Source organism: Tauraco erythrolophus, chromosome 1 (assembly GCF_009769465.1).
Source record: "Tauraco erythrolophus isolate bTauEry1 chromosome 1, bTauEry1.pri, whole genome shotgun sequence".
Lineage (NCBI taxonomy): Eukaryota > Metazoa > Chordata > Aves > Musophagiformes > Musophagidae > Tauraco > Tauraco erythrolophus.
In genome coordinates this window covers 17,309,295-17,324,892 of record NC_141465.1, presented here as the reverse complement: position 1 = coordinate 17,324,892, position 15,598 = coordinate 17,309,295, and the positions used below count along the sequence as shown (strand labels likewise).

General features: G+C 50.7%; 1 protein-coding gene across 1 annotated transcript in view; it reads right to left on the bottom strand.

Annotated features, from left to right (window-relative positions):
• The window catches only part of IGSF3 (immunoglobulin superfamily member 3), a 76,203-nt gene that overhangs the window by 31,103 nt on the left and 29,502 nt on the right, over positions 1–15,598 (bottom strand). The window contains exons 3-4 of the mRNA XM_086631111.1: positions 2,534–2,944; positions 1,269–1,658 (exon numbers count right to left, since the gene is read on the bottom strand). Coding sequence (XP_086487237.1) covers positions 1,269–1,658; positions 2,534–2,944 — 801 coding nt within the window. The remainder of the gene's footprint in view (positions 1–1,268; positions 1,659–2,533; positions 2,945–15,598) is intronic.

Sequence of the window (15,598 nt, the reverse complement as noted above, 5' to 3'; positions counted from 1 at the left end):
TTCCAGCTCCCTGGGATTTTCAATTCACATCATCCTGATCACCGTCTTGCCACATCCATTCGTACACCTCCTTTTGGGAGAAGCTCTCCCAAACTCCCATCGCTAGCGAAACCATAACATCACAAAAACCTGGTATCCTGAGCTTCCCAGAGATGTAAGATTTTACAGCTGGTCTTTCTGAGATACTAAGTGCTGGTTACTCCTGCTGTCTTCCATCGGAGTTAGGGACACTTAGCACCCTTGCAAAATCATCACATTCGTTCCTAGAGCTGGTGATTTATCAAATGGCAAGAATGAAATCTGTCTGAAAGGTGGCTGTGCCTAGAAGTACTACATTTTAGACATTTGTATAGCACAATATTTCTAGCTAGAGTAATTTTCAAAGCCAAACAAATGAGACCAAATATTGGTAGGAGAGAAAAGAAATAGCGTTTCTTTTGAAGAAATGAGGAGGGGAAAAAAAGCTAGAGGAAAAGGCTGCATTGCCCTACAAACCTAAGAGATGGGAGACAAACATCACACAAAATCCTCTTGCAGCTACGGTCTGCTGGGTTAAAGCCCACTGCCAGGGTAGTGTGGGCAACACGTGCATGGTTCATCATGCCGCAGCTACCAGAGTTCCAGAAAGAAAAACCAGGAATGATCCAGTGGACCCTCTCCTCTCACCCTACCATTTCTGTATTTATCACGTTTGTCTGACAAACATAGAAGGCATTCAGGCAAGCCTCTGGCAGGCTTGTTTCCACCAGCGTTGGCAGATGCACAGTGACCATGACAGCTCCATGCTGAAGAGCAAACTGGTGCTCGAGGATCACATGAACCCTGGTTTCTCCCAGCACAGCCATCTTGCAAGACGGCTGAACAACGGGCACTGAGCAGCCTGCGGGAACCTTTGGATAAACCAGGGCCAAGCCAGTCTCCTCGTTACGCCTGCTGGGTACTTTAGAGCACCCAACTCCCTGCAGAGGAAGGCGAGGAGAGAGGTGTGAGGAGCAAGTGAGAGGCTGTCACATGCACCTTCAGCTCAAGGAGAAAACTGTCAAACTGGGGTCATCACCAAGGTGGGGGCACGTTTCCCCACCTACGGACCTGACACGTATCTCTCCTTCTCTATCATCCCCTTCCCATAAAACAGTTGGGATTTCAAGGCTCCGTAGCATGCAAACTCTTATCCTCCCTTTTCCCCACCACTGGAATCTGGGCACATCGTGGCCTCAGCAGCTGGCTGCCCAGCAGAGGCAGGAAGGGATAGGCAGGTCTCTACTTACTGAGTGGCAGGACAGTGATGGGGATGTTCTTTGGCCGCTTGCTCTCCTTGTCAATGAAGTCCCCGGTCACAGTCTTCTCCCGCTCAGTCACCCGGCAGTTGTATTTGCCACTGTCCTCGAGGCGGAGGCGGTAGATCTTGAGCACAAAAACGTTGTCACTTTCTTTGGCTACCTTGAGCTGGCCCAGGGCCTCGCGCTGGGCAAACTCATTGTTGAGCACTGGCACGGCGTTGGGTCCCAGGCTGGCGATGAGGGAGCTGTTGAAGGCCCAGGAGATGGAGAAGTAGCGGTCAGGGACGTTCTGCGCCTCCAGGATGCACCGAAACTCCACTGGCTCACCCACGATGTACATCCTCTTCTCCGTCTCCAGTCGGACGCTGAACTCTTTATCTGGGAAGAGACAGACCAACTCGCGTCAGCACGGCAAAGCCCACTGGGACAGCCAGCACACCTCGTGTGAAGTATTTACAGCTCATCACTCTGTGTAGTCAATGTCCCTCAGAGATGTGCATCCACAGGTGGAGGGGTTAGGGGCTTGCTTTTGCTGTGAGAGCCCTGATTGGCCGTGCTGCAGGAGAGGCAGCTTGCTGTCCAGCAGGCAAGAGCTGCAAGGCCTCCCCAGCCATAACCCTCCTCCCCAGCTGTTATTCCTGGCAGCAGCTCTGCTTTGACTCCAGCATCCAGTTGCACTGCAGGATGCAAGATGGACCCTAGTCCTACTCGCATCCTGCTCAACTGAGGTCAAGAGGCAGGGCCTTTGCGGACACTGGAGAGGAAGAAAGAGCTCAGTTGGGTCTTCAGAGCCTTAGCAGGAACCTGTGCTGTGAGCTGGCAGAAGGATTTTGACTTACAAATGGACCTTTTGCTTGTGCAACACAGAAGAGTTGCCGAAAGTTTTAATTTCATTTTCTGCTGTGTCACTCTTATCCCCTCGCTTACCAAAGTTTTCACTGCTTGTGGCTAGCACCAAGTGCTTAATATGTACATTTGAGCTCCTGTGCAAGCCCCCGATCACTGGCCACGTCAGGAGACAGGGGCTGTCACCCGAGCCCCCTTGCTGCCCTGGTGTCCCTCAGTTGCTATGTGCTGGCACATGCCCTGCCCGCAGGCAGTGCTCGGGCCCTCATTCACCCTACCAGCAGCCTCCTGAGTGGAACACATGGAAAAGGAGGGAGCCAAGCCCCAGCCACCAAACAAAGCACAGCCCCATTTTCCACCTCCTCCCACCACCCAGCTGAGCAAGAAAAGACAGATGAGACACTGACCGGTGGCTTGCACGTTGACGATGGCACCCTGGGAACGCTTGCGGGTCATGGCATACCAAGATTTGTCTGGGTCCTGGATCCACTCTGCAGCCTCACAGTAAAACTCGCCCTGATCCGATGGGTGGAGGTTGTAGATGGTGAGCTTTGAGGTGGTCTCCCCAACTTTGTCCAAGCGAATGTCCCCTGTGGCTTGTCGCTGGGCGTAGGCATTGCCGGCCCTTAGGACGAAGTCACGGCTGAGGGAGATGACCTCCACGGGCACCTCGCTGCCTCGCTGCCGGTACCAGGCGATGGAGACGTGGCTGTGCTGGGCTGTGCTCTTGGACACCTCGCACTTCAGCTCCAGGGAGTCGCGCTCCACTTTGTTCAGTGTCTGCGGGACCGCCGTCACTCGCAGCGAGTCGGGGATCACTGCACCAAAAGGGGACAGGGAAACACAGCCTGAGAGTTAGCACTCAGGCTCCGCCGAAACGCGGAGTCGCAAGCCCAGGCGTGTCAAAGGAGAGCTGAGGGAGTGGTTTCTTTTTATGGTTGCAATTAATTGCTAAGTATTAGCTAAGCCCTGTTAGCTCACATCTAGCCCCCAAAAAGAGGAGAATCGCCCTCAAAGCCAACGGACGGCAGCACATACTCCAGCGCTGTGCTTAAATTCCCACTCAATGGCACAGGGTTTTCCATCACGCTGCAGGGCAGCACAGCTTAATACACCCACTTCCCATCAAGGCATTTCATGACAGGTGGCCTCTCCTTCACCCTGTGCCCCCCAGCATGCTTTGTGACATCCCTCCTGCCCACATCCTTCAGCCACTCCTTAGCCCTGCACCATAGTCTTTGCCCCTCAGTCACTCGTGTGGCCAAGCTAAACATATTTAGTTCCTTTAATCTTCCCTCATAAAAAAGTCAGGAGATCCAATTCCCGTCTCCTTTGTTTATATCGTTTCATGTTTTAATGACCCCCTCAGGCCAAACGAAGGGGTTTCTCCATTTGGAGGGAAGTGGTTCCTGGGAGGGCAGCAATGCAATTGCAGCCTGCCCAGCGCCTGCTCCCGGGACACAGACGTGCCAAGGTGCTTGGGAATAAAACTGCTGGCTACTTTTCCAGTTGATTAACTAGAGGAAAGGAAGTACAGCCACTAAAATTAGGATGAAAAAAAACCTGCAGCTCCTCAACCTTTGTTTGACTTTAGCAAGCATCTAAATTTTAGCAAGAGGTTCTACCACCAGAAGGTAGACTTTCTTAAAAACACACCTTTACAGACTCTGTTGTCTCAAGAAAGCTCACGTGGAAAGAAGAATGCAAACCTTCTCCCCGGCTCTGCAGACAAGGCAGCGTTAGCAAGCCTGTTAATGCCCATGGTTTCGCCATGTATCGGTGGAATATAATTAACATATCTCAGTTCGGTTTCATTGACAGCACTGGAAGATTTGACGAAATTAGCTGAGCTGCCAAAAGCTGCATCTGTTTCATTCAAGCACAGCTACAGAAAGCAATGAGCTGCAGTGGAGACAACCGCTGGCGTTATTTATGGCAGAAAAGTCAAAAGCAGAAGAGGGGAAAGAAAACAGCCACGAGATGGAGTAAACGAGAGGGAAATCCTCCCGTGTCCAGCCCGGATGGGAGCATTTGCTTTTACCACACATCGTCTACCCAGGGAATTTCCTGCCCCTGACAGGGAAATCACCCGGTAAGGCCATTTACATTGCAGTCCATTGCCCCTGTCCCTGTAGGCACATCTCCAACTCCCTCCCTTCCCCTCATCTCCTTCGCCAGGGCTCCCATCCTCTGCTCACCAGCAATAGCCTCTGGCAGACCACGGCCAGGATCCCGCCTCACTTTGCCTTTCCCCCTAACCTCCAGCTCCCAAACCCGCAGTGACAGCAGCAACTAACCTTGCTGGTTCATGCCGCCTGCACGATAAGATTTAAATCTCTCATTTCAAACCTTTCTGAATAATTTCCAGAGCTGCGCAGCTCCTTTCTCTTTGCCCTGCAGCCACAGGCTCTTACAACTTTCCTTACGTTATTTGAATAAATTAAACCCGATTGCCATCTTGCTGGAGTTACTTTCCCGCGGAGCTGCTTCAAAGGCAGAGCTCCCTGCCCCACCACAGCCTCCGCAGAACAGCTTATGGGGAGAAAGCGGGTACCTGCGAAGAAAGCATGCCCGTCCTCCTTCCCCCAATTTGAGAGCCTGGCACACCCCACCAGCTGCCTGTGTGCCCCCCACCCCAGTCCTGCTCAGAAGCACAGCCACTCTCTGGCTAAGCACAAGGCAGAGCGCTACTTACTCGGGAGCCTATCCAGCTCCGTGGGACAAGCCAGCTCACACTTGAGCAGAGGGCAGGCGTTTGGCTTGCCAGACGCGGAGCTGCCCGATCTCCAAGCAGGTTAGAGGCTGGCACAGGCACCATTTTGCCACCTGGAACTGTGACTTTGTACTTCCAGGTCATAACCTGGCTGGAGGGTCAGTATCTTTTACACCATGTGGGCAAGCTATTGCAAAATGGGTTCCTGGAGAAAAATCAGGAGGCGGTGGTGGTGGTGGCGTGCTGTTGAAAGCTGTAATTTAACGGTGGTAACACCTGACATGCTGTGCTGCATTCCTCCTGCTCTTTTGGTTAAAAAAGTCAATGAGATCTTCCCAGTTAGAGGAACTGGTGGGACCTTTTGGGTTGCATGCAGCATTGAGGCCATCATCTTGAATCAGCCTGGCACAGGGATACGTTCAGTTGGTGCCACCTTCCTAACCAGGAGGACCAGAGACCCATTCACTAAACGAAAGCCCAGTTTTCAAAGGATCAGATGTCAGGGGGTCAGACAAGAACCCTGAGCTGGCCAGGCCAGGAGGAAGACTCTGTGCTTCGCACCACTGCTCTCGCGCTTGGCCAGCGAGGCATGAACGACTGTTTTAGTTATACGGTGAGATGCACCTCGGGTACCAGGTTTGGGGATGGGGGAAGCGGGTAGGAGAAAGGGGAAAACGCCGTTCTCAAGAGGCTGCTCAACGTGGCAGCAGGTCACAGCTCATTTCAGAAGCCCGATGAGCATTTCGTTCTGAGTACTGTGGGGCACCGGGGACTCCCACAGCGAGGCTGCAGGTCTGTCAGGGCTCACGCACCACCCCAAGGCACAGATCCCACCGGCCTGCGACAACAAGTGGGGATGGTTTAGCCCATCAGGCTGGAGCAGATCAGGCCTGGAAGTCATGGAGCGAAAAGTAAGCAGGGAACACCGCAAAGGCTCTCACCAGGGCACGACATCGCACATGCGGAGGTGTGTTATCAGAAGACCATGGCAGCGGGATTGGAACTAGATGATCTTTAAGGTCTCTTCCAACCCAAATCATTCTTTGATTCTGTGATTCTAAGAGAAGCTCCTCCCAAGCCAGTTGCCCTGCTCAGGCTTCAAGGACACCAGTTTGCATACCAGGACGCGAGTAACTCTTTGCATGGTGTTGACCAAGGAGCCCTGGCTCCGCTGCCAGCATCATGCTGCCAAGCTGCCCGCACTCATCCTGCAGCCACCCACCATGGGAAGCACCAGCGTTTCTGGGGGCACTCTGCAAGCTGAGCCTCACTTGAAAGCAAGGGTAAGCTTAGACGAGAGTCCTTGCTGTGCGAAGGGGAGCAGGGCCACATCTAAATTAGAGCTGAGATGGATGCTGCAGGACACATCCTGTTGCCCGCTCTTTCTCATCTCCTGCCTCCTTCTCCCCTCTTTTCAACGTGCTGCCCAGGCAGCCTGCCTTGCACTTCCCCCAGCATCCAGCCTTGCCTCCTCCTTGTCCCCCAACACAAGTGCACCCCTACGGCTGTCATGACCCTCTGGAGGTGTCAGCACAGCTTCCCCCTTTCCAGCATCAAGGCTAGGTTTGGCAGTGAGCAACTGGACAGGGAGATAAGCAGCTGAAAAGCACTTGCTGGGAGCAAACCTATTGCGCTACCGCCATCCCTGAGCCAGTCCGCTGAACGTGGTCACAGCTGACAGGACTGAGCTTCTACTTACAGCACCGAAAAAAAGAGCAAGAAATCCAGCATTTCCTACCTGTCCCCAAGCCACAGGTTACTGCAGAGAGAAGGCACTGGGACAGGTACTTGGCGGTGGGTGGGCTGCTAAGCACAGGGTGCTCAAGACCCCCACCAAGTTTTTAAAGCTCCTGAAATATTAAATGTAAATATTGCCACTAGAGGGTGTCAGGGACCCAGCGAGAGGGTCCCAGGGCCCGCTGCCTGGACGAGGAGGAGGAGAGAGCCTGGAGATGCTCCCCTCTCCCCAGGGTGGTGCCCACAGGCATCCCTCCTCCGGAAGCCTGCACACACCACTCCACTCAAATCCACCTCAAACGCATGCATCTCAACAACATGCAATCAGTGAGCACTCGGTGAGCTAATCAAGGTTAACTTTAGAAGAGGAACTGGCTTACAGTCTCCTAGAAAACGAGAGGGGAGCAGAGACTGGAATTCCTGGGTCTGGACTTGGTCCACACCTCAACACGCTTTCCTCTGAGCTCCTGGTGCCATGCTGAACTCTGTCTCACACAAAGACCATTCACCGTCTCCCTTTTCCCTAAGGTTGCTCTGGTTCATTCTTGGTTATCCAAAATCCCAACCACCTCCAAGGGGTAGGCTATCAAAGCTTTTACGGGCTGGGCACAAACCAGAGAGCTACCAAAATCTCATCTACTTGCAGGCAAGGCAGCAAACCTGCCTGAGATGCTGTTTCCTTGTTAAGTGATGCAGCAGGAGCGACAGGCTGGGAGCCAGAGGCTCCCTAGCTTGAGCTGGTAAAACAACACTGTGAAAATCATTTAGCACCATGGCAGCCTTACACTGGAGGCTCTTCAGGAGTAAAGCAAGTTACGCAGGCTGCCCAGCACTGTGGCACTATCTCAGGGCCACTGTAGGACAAGTGAAATCCAGCAGCCTCTTCTTCCCTTGGATTTCATATAGCTTTTACCACTTTAGAGGCACTGTATGGTGCTATCTTTTGTCGCCAGCTGCCCACTTCATACTATCTGGACAGAGCTAAGCTTGCCAAGTGTCAAGTGTGAACTATTTAGGAAGAACAAATAAGCGTACTCCCTACTCCTAGGAAGCTGCTTCTGGCTGAGAAATACTGCTTTGGATTTTACAGGGAATTAGTGCGAGAGTTATGTTTCCATCTGCCCCGCGACATCTTGTTGCCCCGCAGCGATCCCAGCTCAGCACCACGAACCTCCTTCCCCAACCCCTCTGGTTGTGCGTGCAAGACAGAAGCAAGCTGCTCAAGAGGAACTGCAGTGCCAGTGCCACCAGTCCAGAGGTGAGCGCCAGCAGGCACTGAATGGCACCACGAACGGCAACGCGGGTGGGAGCGCAACGTTTCATTATTACCCTCTGCAATCTGCTAACCCTCCTGCAGCCACTTGTGTCATCCCAGGGAAGGAGGGAGTGTCTGCCACCAGAGCCACCCTGATGCCACAAAAACAGCTGGAAGGGACACTGTTCCCTCCCAGCCGCTGCAAGCTCTCAGGGAGCCACACTCCTTACATCCCTCCCCCACACCGCTATTGATTTCCATTCCTCACAGGATCCAAATATGTGTGCGTGCGTGTGGCAGGAGGAAGGGGGTGGTGATACGGCAGGAAAGATATCTAGATTAGCAATGTAATCCTCTCAAGCCCTCATGCCTGGCAATTAGGCATGTACGTGCCGATCCATACCTGCTGCAGCACACCAGGCACCGCTCTTCCTCATCAATCAAAAGCTCACGTAAAGCCTTCAGCACGGAGGAAAACACATGCTGTGTGATGCTGCAAAACTGATGAAGACCCTCAGATGTCACCTTTGCAAGTGGACAAAATGGAGCAGATCATGCTGCTGGTAGCATCCTTTGCTTGCCTTATTTTTAAGTCCCAACTAGAAAACTCACAGGTGGCCTGGGGCGGGCAGAGGAAAACTTTGCTCCTACTGTTGCTGCTTATAAGTTTCCCTCGCTGCCCAAGGTCCGATCTGAGACCAGAATTTGAGGAGGCAAATCTACCATCCCAAGATGTACTTTCGCTCTGACTGAGGGTGTGAGGTCTCCATGCCAAAACTTTCCCTCTTTTCTTCCTCGCCTACCAACATATAGCAACAGGCTCCTGGTACCACAGGGAAAATGTAAAGCAAGTGTTAATAATCTGGTTGGTTTGGGGATTACTTTCCTTCAGTAAAGCCCCACCTGCACTGAGAAATAAGGACGATTAAAGACAGGTTTAATGAAAGTCAGCTAAAAGACTACTGTTTAACAAAATTAAAAAAGAAGTCATACACTTTTCTGAATTAGTCACTGAATTCACTTCAAGCTCCTGAAGGGTTGAGCTGAACTTGTGCTTTCGTCTAAAGAAAAGCAGTCAGAATATACTTTTAATCCTTCTGCAAATATTTAAGCCTTATTTAAATGAGAAGTTGAACTATGAAGTTACTTTTGGTTGCTGCACAATCAAGAAACACAGGGTGAAGCACTGCAGTCGCCTGCAACTATATCACTGCAACATTCTGCCTTAAGAGCAGGAAAATAAAATAAAATAAAATAAAATAAAATAAAATAAAATAAAATAAAATAAAATAAAATAAAATAAAATAACACATCCCCAGTTTGCACACTTGCAGCTTTTTAAAAGGACGGTTCACTACCGATTCAGCTGCTGGCAGAAGGCAAGAGGGGAGCCGAAGAGTTAAGTAAGACAGGATGATGGTTGTTTCACAGCAGTAGTAATAAATCCTCCGATTACAATAGTATCCTGGTTGGTACATTAACAACTGGCTGGAACAATTATGCTGATAGAAATGCATCTCCTGAAGCAACTAGATGAGTTCAAGCAGCCAGTGGGAAAGGGTGCAGGAGAAAAATAAAAGTAACTAATGTAGGAGAAAGGCGAAATGAGAACCAGACAGAAGACACAAAAAATGGAAATCAGGAGAGCTTTCAGACTCAGGACCTGAACTTCTCCTTGCTTGCTGCAGGCTCCGTTAGTTGCACACACAGCCCGCCTCACACAACCATTCAAGGCTGTCACTGTTGCACAACCTGCTCCTGCTCCGCAATGTGCCTTGCAAGAGGAGCTTCCTGGCCAAAGGCACACATCCAAGCCACGCAGGACCCCCCGGCCAGATGGTGCGGTCGCAGGCCAGTGCACCCACCCCACGCACATGGGTCAGTGATGCTCTCCCGCAGCTTGCCGAGCCCCATGAGAACCTACAGGGGTTGGCAGCAGGTGCCCCATGGCCCCACCGGCAACCCCTTCCCTGTGTGCCCAGGGCAGGTGTGCAAGGGGAGCAGGCATGCTCAGCCCCAGCTCTGTCTCATCCTTGATGAACCCAGGGGAGCTACAGCTTTCCCAGAGGCTCAGGAGTGCTTCAGGTCCAGAAGAAATGATGTTCACCCTCCCCTCTCCCCCTGGGCTTTACTCTGGGGCTCCAGTCCCGCCAGCACAATGCTGTTCAGAGCAGTTCTCTGAGCCTCCTCCTGGTGGTAAATTGCAGATATTCCTCCAAAATTGCTGGTCCCCTTCCTTCCACTGCTTCGGATGCAGTGCAGCAGGTGTTGGGAGTACATTCACGCCTGCTGCCCCTATCACCCCTCTGCCCTCAGCTAAAGCCTCTTTGGTGAGCAGGGGAAGGCAGGCTTCCGCTAATGAGCTCCTTCTTCTCTCTCCACCCACCCCGTCCCAAAGCACCCCGAGGAGCATGTGGTTATGAGGACAGCTAATTTAGATGAAGAGGTTCAAGAGACCTCATTAAAAGGAAAAAAAAAAAAAGAGAAGAAACCAGAGAGGGGTGGTAAAAGGACAAGGCAGCATCCAGTAGTGAGAGTCATCATTTCTTCATTAAGTAAAAATTAGCCAGAGCATTGGTGGAGCGAACCCTGACGAGAGGCAGCCCGAGAGGCAGAGGCACCCCAAGAGCACAGTGAGCTGGATGCGTGGTGGGGTAGAGAGCACAGGTCTCACGTCTGCCTCCATCTCCCAGATGTGGCAGGGTGGAAAACCTCTGCTCCCTTGCACATGCACGTGTTCTTCACAATCCTGCTCTGCCACGCAGATGCTCGCTGTAGGGAGGAGCGTGCAAACCAGACTGCCAGTAAAAAAAGGCACGAGGTGGTGGCAGAGAGGACATCCAAAGGGACAGGGGTTTTCCCTTTCCTGCAATGGGGAAATTCATGCTTTGTGACACCTTGGATGTCCCTGCTCTGCTACCCAACACCTGACAAGACACAGCTCCTCGGTGGGCTCTGTATTTGGGCTCTGCGCTCACAGCACACTCCATTCAGCAGGTGGGCACTCTGGGCAGACCCAGATGAGATTCGGGCACAGGGGCACTGCCTGCTCCTGCAGTTCTGCTGAGGGTGACGGTTGCACGCTGGCCTCTGCCTGGAGTGTCCCCAGCCGTAGGACCTCTCCGTGCCCCAGCTGCACTGCTCGGCGACAGCTGGCGGGGCTGCCAGTCCAGCCCAGCGCTGTTGAGCAGCCCACCGACCCTCTCCAAAACAGAGCCTGAGGGAGACATCCAGGGAGGGCAGCAGTGGGCTGCAGACCACTATGCACCAAACCAACTGCTCACCTGCGGAGGCAATAACCTCTGGCAGTAAGGAAGGCAAGGCGAGTCAGCTCAGAAACCCTTCCTTCTCCATCTCCCTTCTGCAATCTCACCTTTGGGAGGGTTTAGCTCTCCCGCTGATCCCCAGCACCACCAGCAAGCTACTGCAGCTTAAGGTAAGCCTAAGCCACCACAAACACAAGGGCACGGCCCATCAGCACGCAACTCTTCCACCGAGGGTTAAGCTGATGCGTTTTACTTAACAGCACTTGCGGGCTAAGAGCAAGGACACGGGAATTTGCCGTGGCTTAAACCAGCACAGGGCAACCTGCTAAGCCACAGCCTCCTGGAGCCTGCAGGACAGCCAGGGAAAGCAAAAAAATCCCAAAACAACCACCCCAGCACACATGGAGCTGAGGAGCTGACGCAGGCTGGGCTCCTCTGAAGCTGTGCATGCAATGCTGTCTTAATGTTTTACACCTCTGAAGCTGAAGTTAAGAAATGCTAGAAATAGGAAGCTTAGAAAATCCTCTTTTCTGCAATTTTTTAAAGCCTTATTTCATTCAACCTGGCGCGCTTAGGCAGACAGGCAGGCAATACAAACAGCTGAACAGGGAGAGTCGTGTAGTATCGTTTCAAAACAATCAAAACGCATCTCAGGCCATATTCCCCCTGGACTATAATAATGTTTGTGGTGCTTTAGAGTCAGGTGACTCGCTCTTCTCAAAAATCAATTTGCAAGGAGGATTCTCTTCTACTTCAACTATACAAGCAGACCAGGAGCAACACTGGAGATAAGAGCGCAAGAGCTGCTTTCAGAGATTAGCGCCCCTGCGCCAACAGCTCGGCGGAGATCACACAGGAGGTCAAGGCGTGCACGTGAGAGCTGTTTTTCCTTCCTTTATGCAATAATGAAGGTTTTGAAACCTTGTCAGCGCCTTTCTCCCACGTGCCTTTGGAGACCTGACCTGTCCAGAGAGCTGCAAAGCCCAGGACCAGTTTCCAACGACTGAAGTGGTTGGCCACTCACTCCTCAAGTTCAGCAGTAACAATTTATTTTTGCCTCTGGGGCAAGATGACACAGACCAAGACACATCTGGGAGAGGATTTTTGCGAGCAGCAGTTTTCAAACCAAGGACTCTAAAGGCTCCCAAACCCGAGAATCTGAGTCCATCCCCTCTAAAACCCATCTTCCTGCTGGACACACAAGAACAGAGCATTTCAGCCCTCACAAGCAAAGCACCGAAGGAAGCACAGGGTTAGGCTTTATTCTCTATTACAGCCCAAATTTCTGTTCAGCCCAGGTCTGGATCTTAAGTTCTTATGGAAAGACAAAGTGAAAATACTGGCATTCTGATGTACAGAGAGAAGAGAGATCAGAAACGCGTCTTCTTCACATGCAGATTACTGAGGACACAGGGTGGCTAATAAGAAGATGAGAAAAAGTTTTGAAATACAAGATCAAAAAGATCCCTCATACAAACTAAGATGGTGCAAATCTTTTCTTTCTCTAACAGTCTTGTTTAAAGCATGGAAATTGTTCATAACATATTATACAAGCATACAGCTTCACCAGATAACAACCATCTACTGAGCCACAAAGTCAGCATGAGCTGGAGGGACTTCTGGGAGCTAAAATGAAGGATACTGGTTCTTTTGGCTATTTCCAAGCTACTTTCCTCCAACAAGGTTTTGGCAGCTCAGAGCCATTATTCTAAAGCTGGCACTCCTGTGATGAATGAAAGGCACGGTCTGGCTCTTGAAGGATGGAGTCCAAGTTCTCCAACCATGAGGACCACCTGCTCTCCTCCAGCCCTAGAGACTGTGGAAGGCAGAATTAACAAGAGTAGTGCAAATTCAGCCAAACAGTTGACAGACTTTTGCCATCTGATCAAGGTATCATAGATAAAACCAGGTAACGTCACTTCTGCAAATCTATTTTCCTAATGAAGTGCTTTTTCTACTGTACTCCTGTAATTTTGCCTCTTATGCACATGGCTATGGTCATCTCTCCTCTTTAAGCTCTTCCTGCTCCACGCTTCTTCTAGTTCAGGTGGTGGTCATTTGAGGGACAGAGGATAAGAAGAGGGGAGGTGAAATGCTGTGCTTGGAAGGGCTTTTGAGACTGTGCAAAAAACGTGTTTGCTTGCTCCAGTGTAGCAATCAACTAGCCTGGAAAAGCTAGTCTGGCACACACAACCAGTTGACCTTCTGCATGAGAGTGCTTGGCATCTTTATATTGAAATCTTTTAATAAATGTATGTATTTTTATATTCATCGATTTGGGCATTTCGAAGCACACAGTGCCCTTCCTTTCTCCCTCTTCTCCCATTCCACGTTCTCAGATTTCTGTGAACCTCTCTGGTTATCACCCCAATGACAGATGGCCACCATCGAGATGCTCTCCCTGCAAAAGGGCACTGTCTGCAAGGCTTGGGTAGCATCCCCACACCCAGCTACAGAAGGGGACACGCTTTTCCCTACAAACTGTGTTATATTTGAAGGAGATGAGGAAGATGACAGCACATGTCAAGGCAGTGGGAAGAGCTGTGAACGATGATCAGTTGATGGAAATAACGACAGCTCTCCATCACGAAAGTGCTGCCTTGGCAAAGTGTGTGAAGGAAACCGTTTGTGCACCACCTCTAAGGCAGCAGCTCCTAAACCAGACAGACAAGCAGAAAGGATTCACTCAATAGTTAGTTCCTGCCATACAAATTGTATTCAAAATGGTTTTGGAATGGCCTTTGGACCCTTCTTGTGTGGAGGGGTGCAAGGACTATCCAGGGGAAGACTTGCTCTTTCCCAGCAGTGAGTGCTTCAAGCAGCCTCAATGAACTGACAGGAGAGTTAGCCACAGAGAAACTACCAGGTGGTCTTCCATGACACATGCTAAATGCTGAATGGGAGCATCATTTCAGAAAAAGATGGACACTTTCTCCAGCTTTGCAGCCACTGGTTGCTTGTCCAGCTTACCAAGTGACCCCCACAAGGTGAGCAGCCCCACAGGAAGATGGTTCGCTCAGAGCCAGCAGCACAGATGCACACCACTGACGGTTACAGTCAGAAGGGAAAGGTCTGAGTCTTGCAAAATACAGGTAGGTCTTCTAGGGCACAGTACTCCAAGTTTTCCAGAATACCCCAAATCCTTTGCAGAAGCCAAGTCAGCATTTAAACATAAGCATTCAGGAAATAAATTTCACATTAAAATAAGGAGAAGATGCTTCTCGTGTACCTATCATTAACCCAAAGGCACGCACTGCATCAAAGTAGTGCATTAAAAAACCCACTCAAGACAGTAAAGAAAATAAGTCACGAAATAAACTAGTAAATAGGAAGCTTCCATGATGTCTCCAGTGCAGGATCAATATCACCGACTCCAGCAGTACCCAGGATTTTATTTATAGCACTTCCAGGCTTCTACTGGTGAAGCCTCTGAGTGAGCCAAACACAGCTGACGCACTGCTGTCCCCAGGTCTCCAGGCAGCTCCAGTTTTCCCAGTTTCGCTGTTGCATCCAAGTGCAAAAGGCTCTGCAAGCTGTCAACTTCCCAGCTGCTATTCACTGCCCTGTAGGGTAAATGGCAAAATGACCAGACTGAAACGTTTCACTGGCGCTGGTGCTTCTCAGGGATGCCCTCAGCGGAGGTAGCCTCTGGAGTTTAACTGGCTGAGACACCAAGAGAGGCATGCCCAGGAACAGCAGCAGATACTCTGCTGGTTGCTGTCTGCTCAGTAGATTGAGGAAAGCACAGTGCAATGGAAATATCACCAACTCATATCAGCCTGAAGAGACTCTTAGGTAGAAGGAGAGGCAGAGGGAAGCTCTTCTCAGTAGTTAACAAGAACAGGGGATGTCTACATGTCCTGGACTCCTGTGAAAGAAAAATAAGAGCTCAAGACCCAAAGATAACACTTTTAGACTGTTGAAAGAGGAGATCGCAGGATGGGCTTCTCACCACAGCAGTGTTTTTGGACAGTATTTTCTTGCATCTCTACCTTTTCTATCAGCCTCTGGCCAGCAGGCATCCTCAGGTTAACCTCTTCCTACAGATACTTAAGGCTTCAAGAGGAGGCAACAATAGGAAAAGACTCTCCTTTAAAGCTTCAGCCACAAATGTTTCACATCCAGAAGTGCCACCAGCTCTGCCTGATCTATGCCTCAGGCTGAATCTCCTCAGCGCCTGTTTCACCTTCTCTTGCACAAAGACAAGGGCTTGTCTCACAAGCACCTGTAAAGTTTGAACGCACGAGATCTCGCAGGCAGATGAGCGATGGTATGCAAATAAAGAACATAAAGATACTTATTCTTGTCACTCTCGCTTGGTACCGTCTGTGTGGGGAACAAACTTCTGACCAAAGGGGCTTTTTTACAAGCAAGTAGAACTGGAAATAAAGACTGGTCAATCTGCAGAATTATGACCAATTAATCGACGTGAGTGATCATCACATTACCAAAAGTAGAGCACACCGATGGCAAATGGTCAGAGCAGATTAATTATTTAACT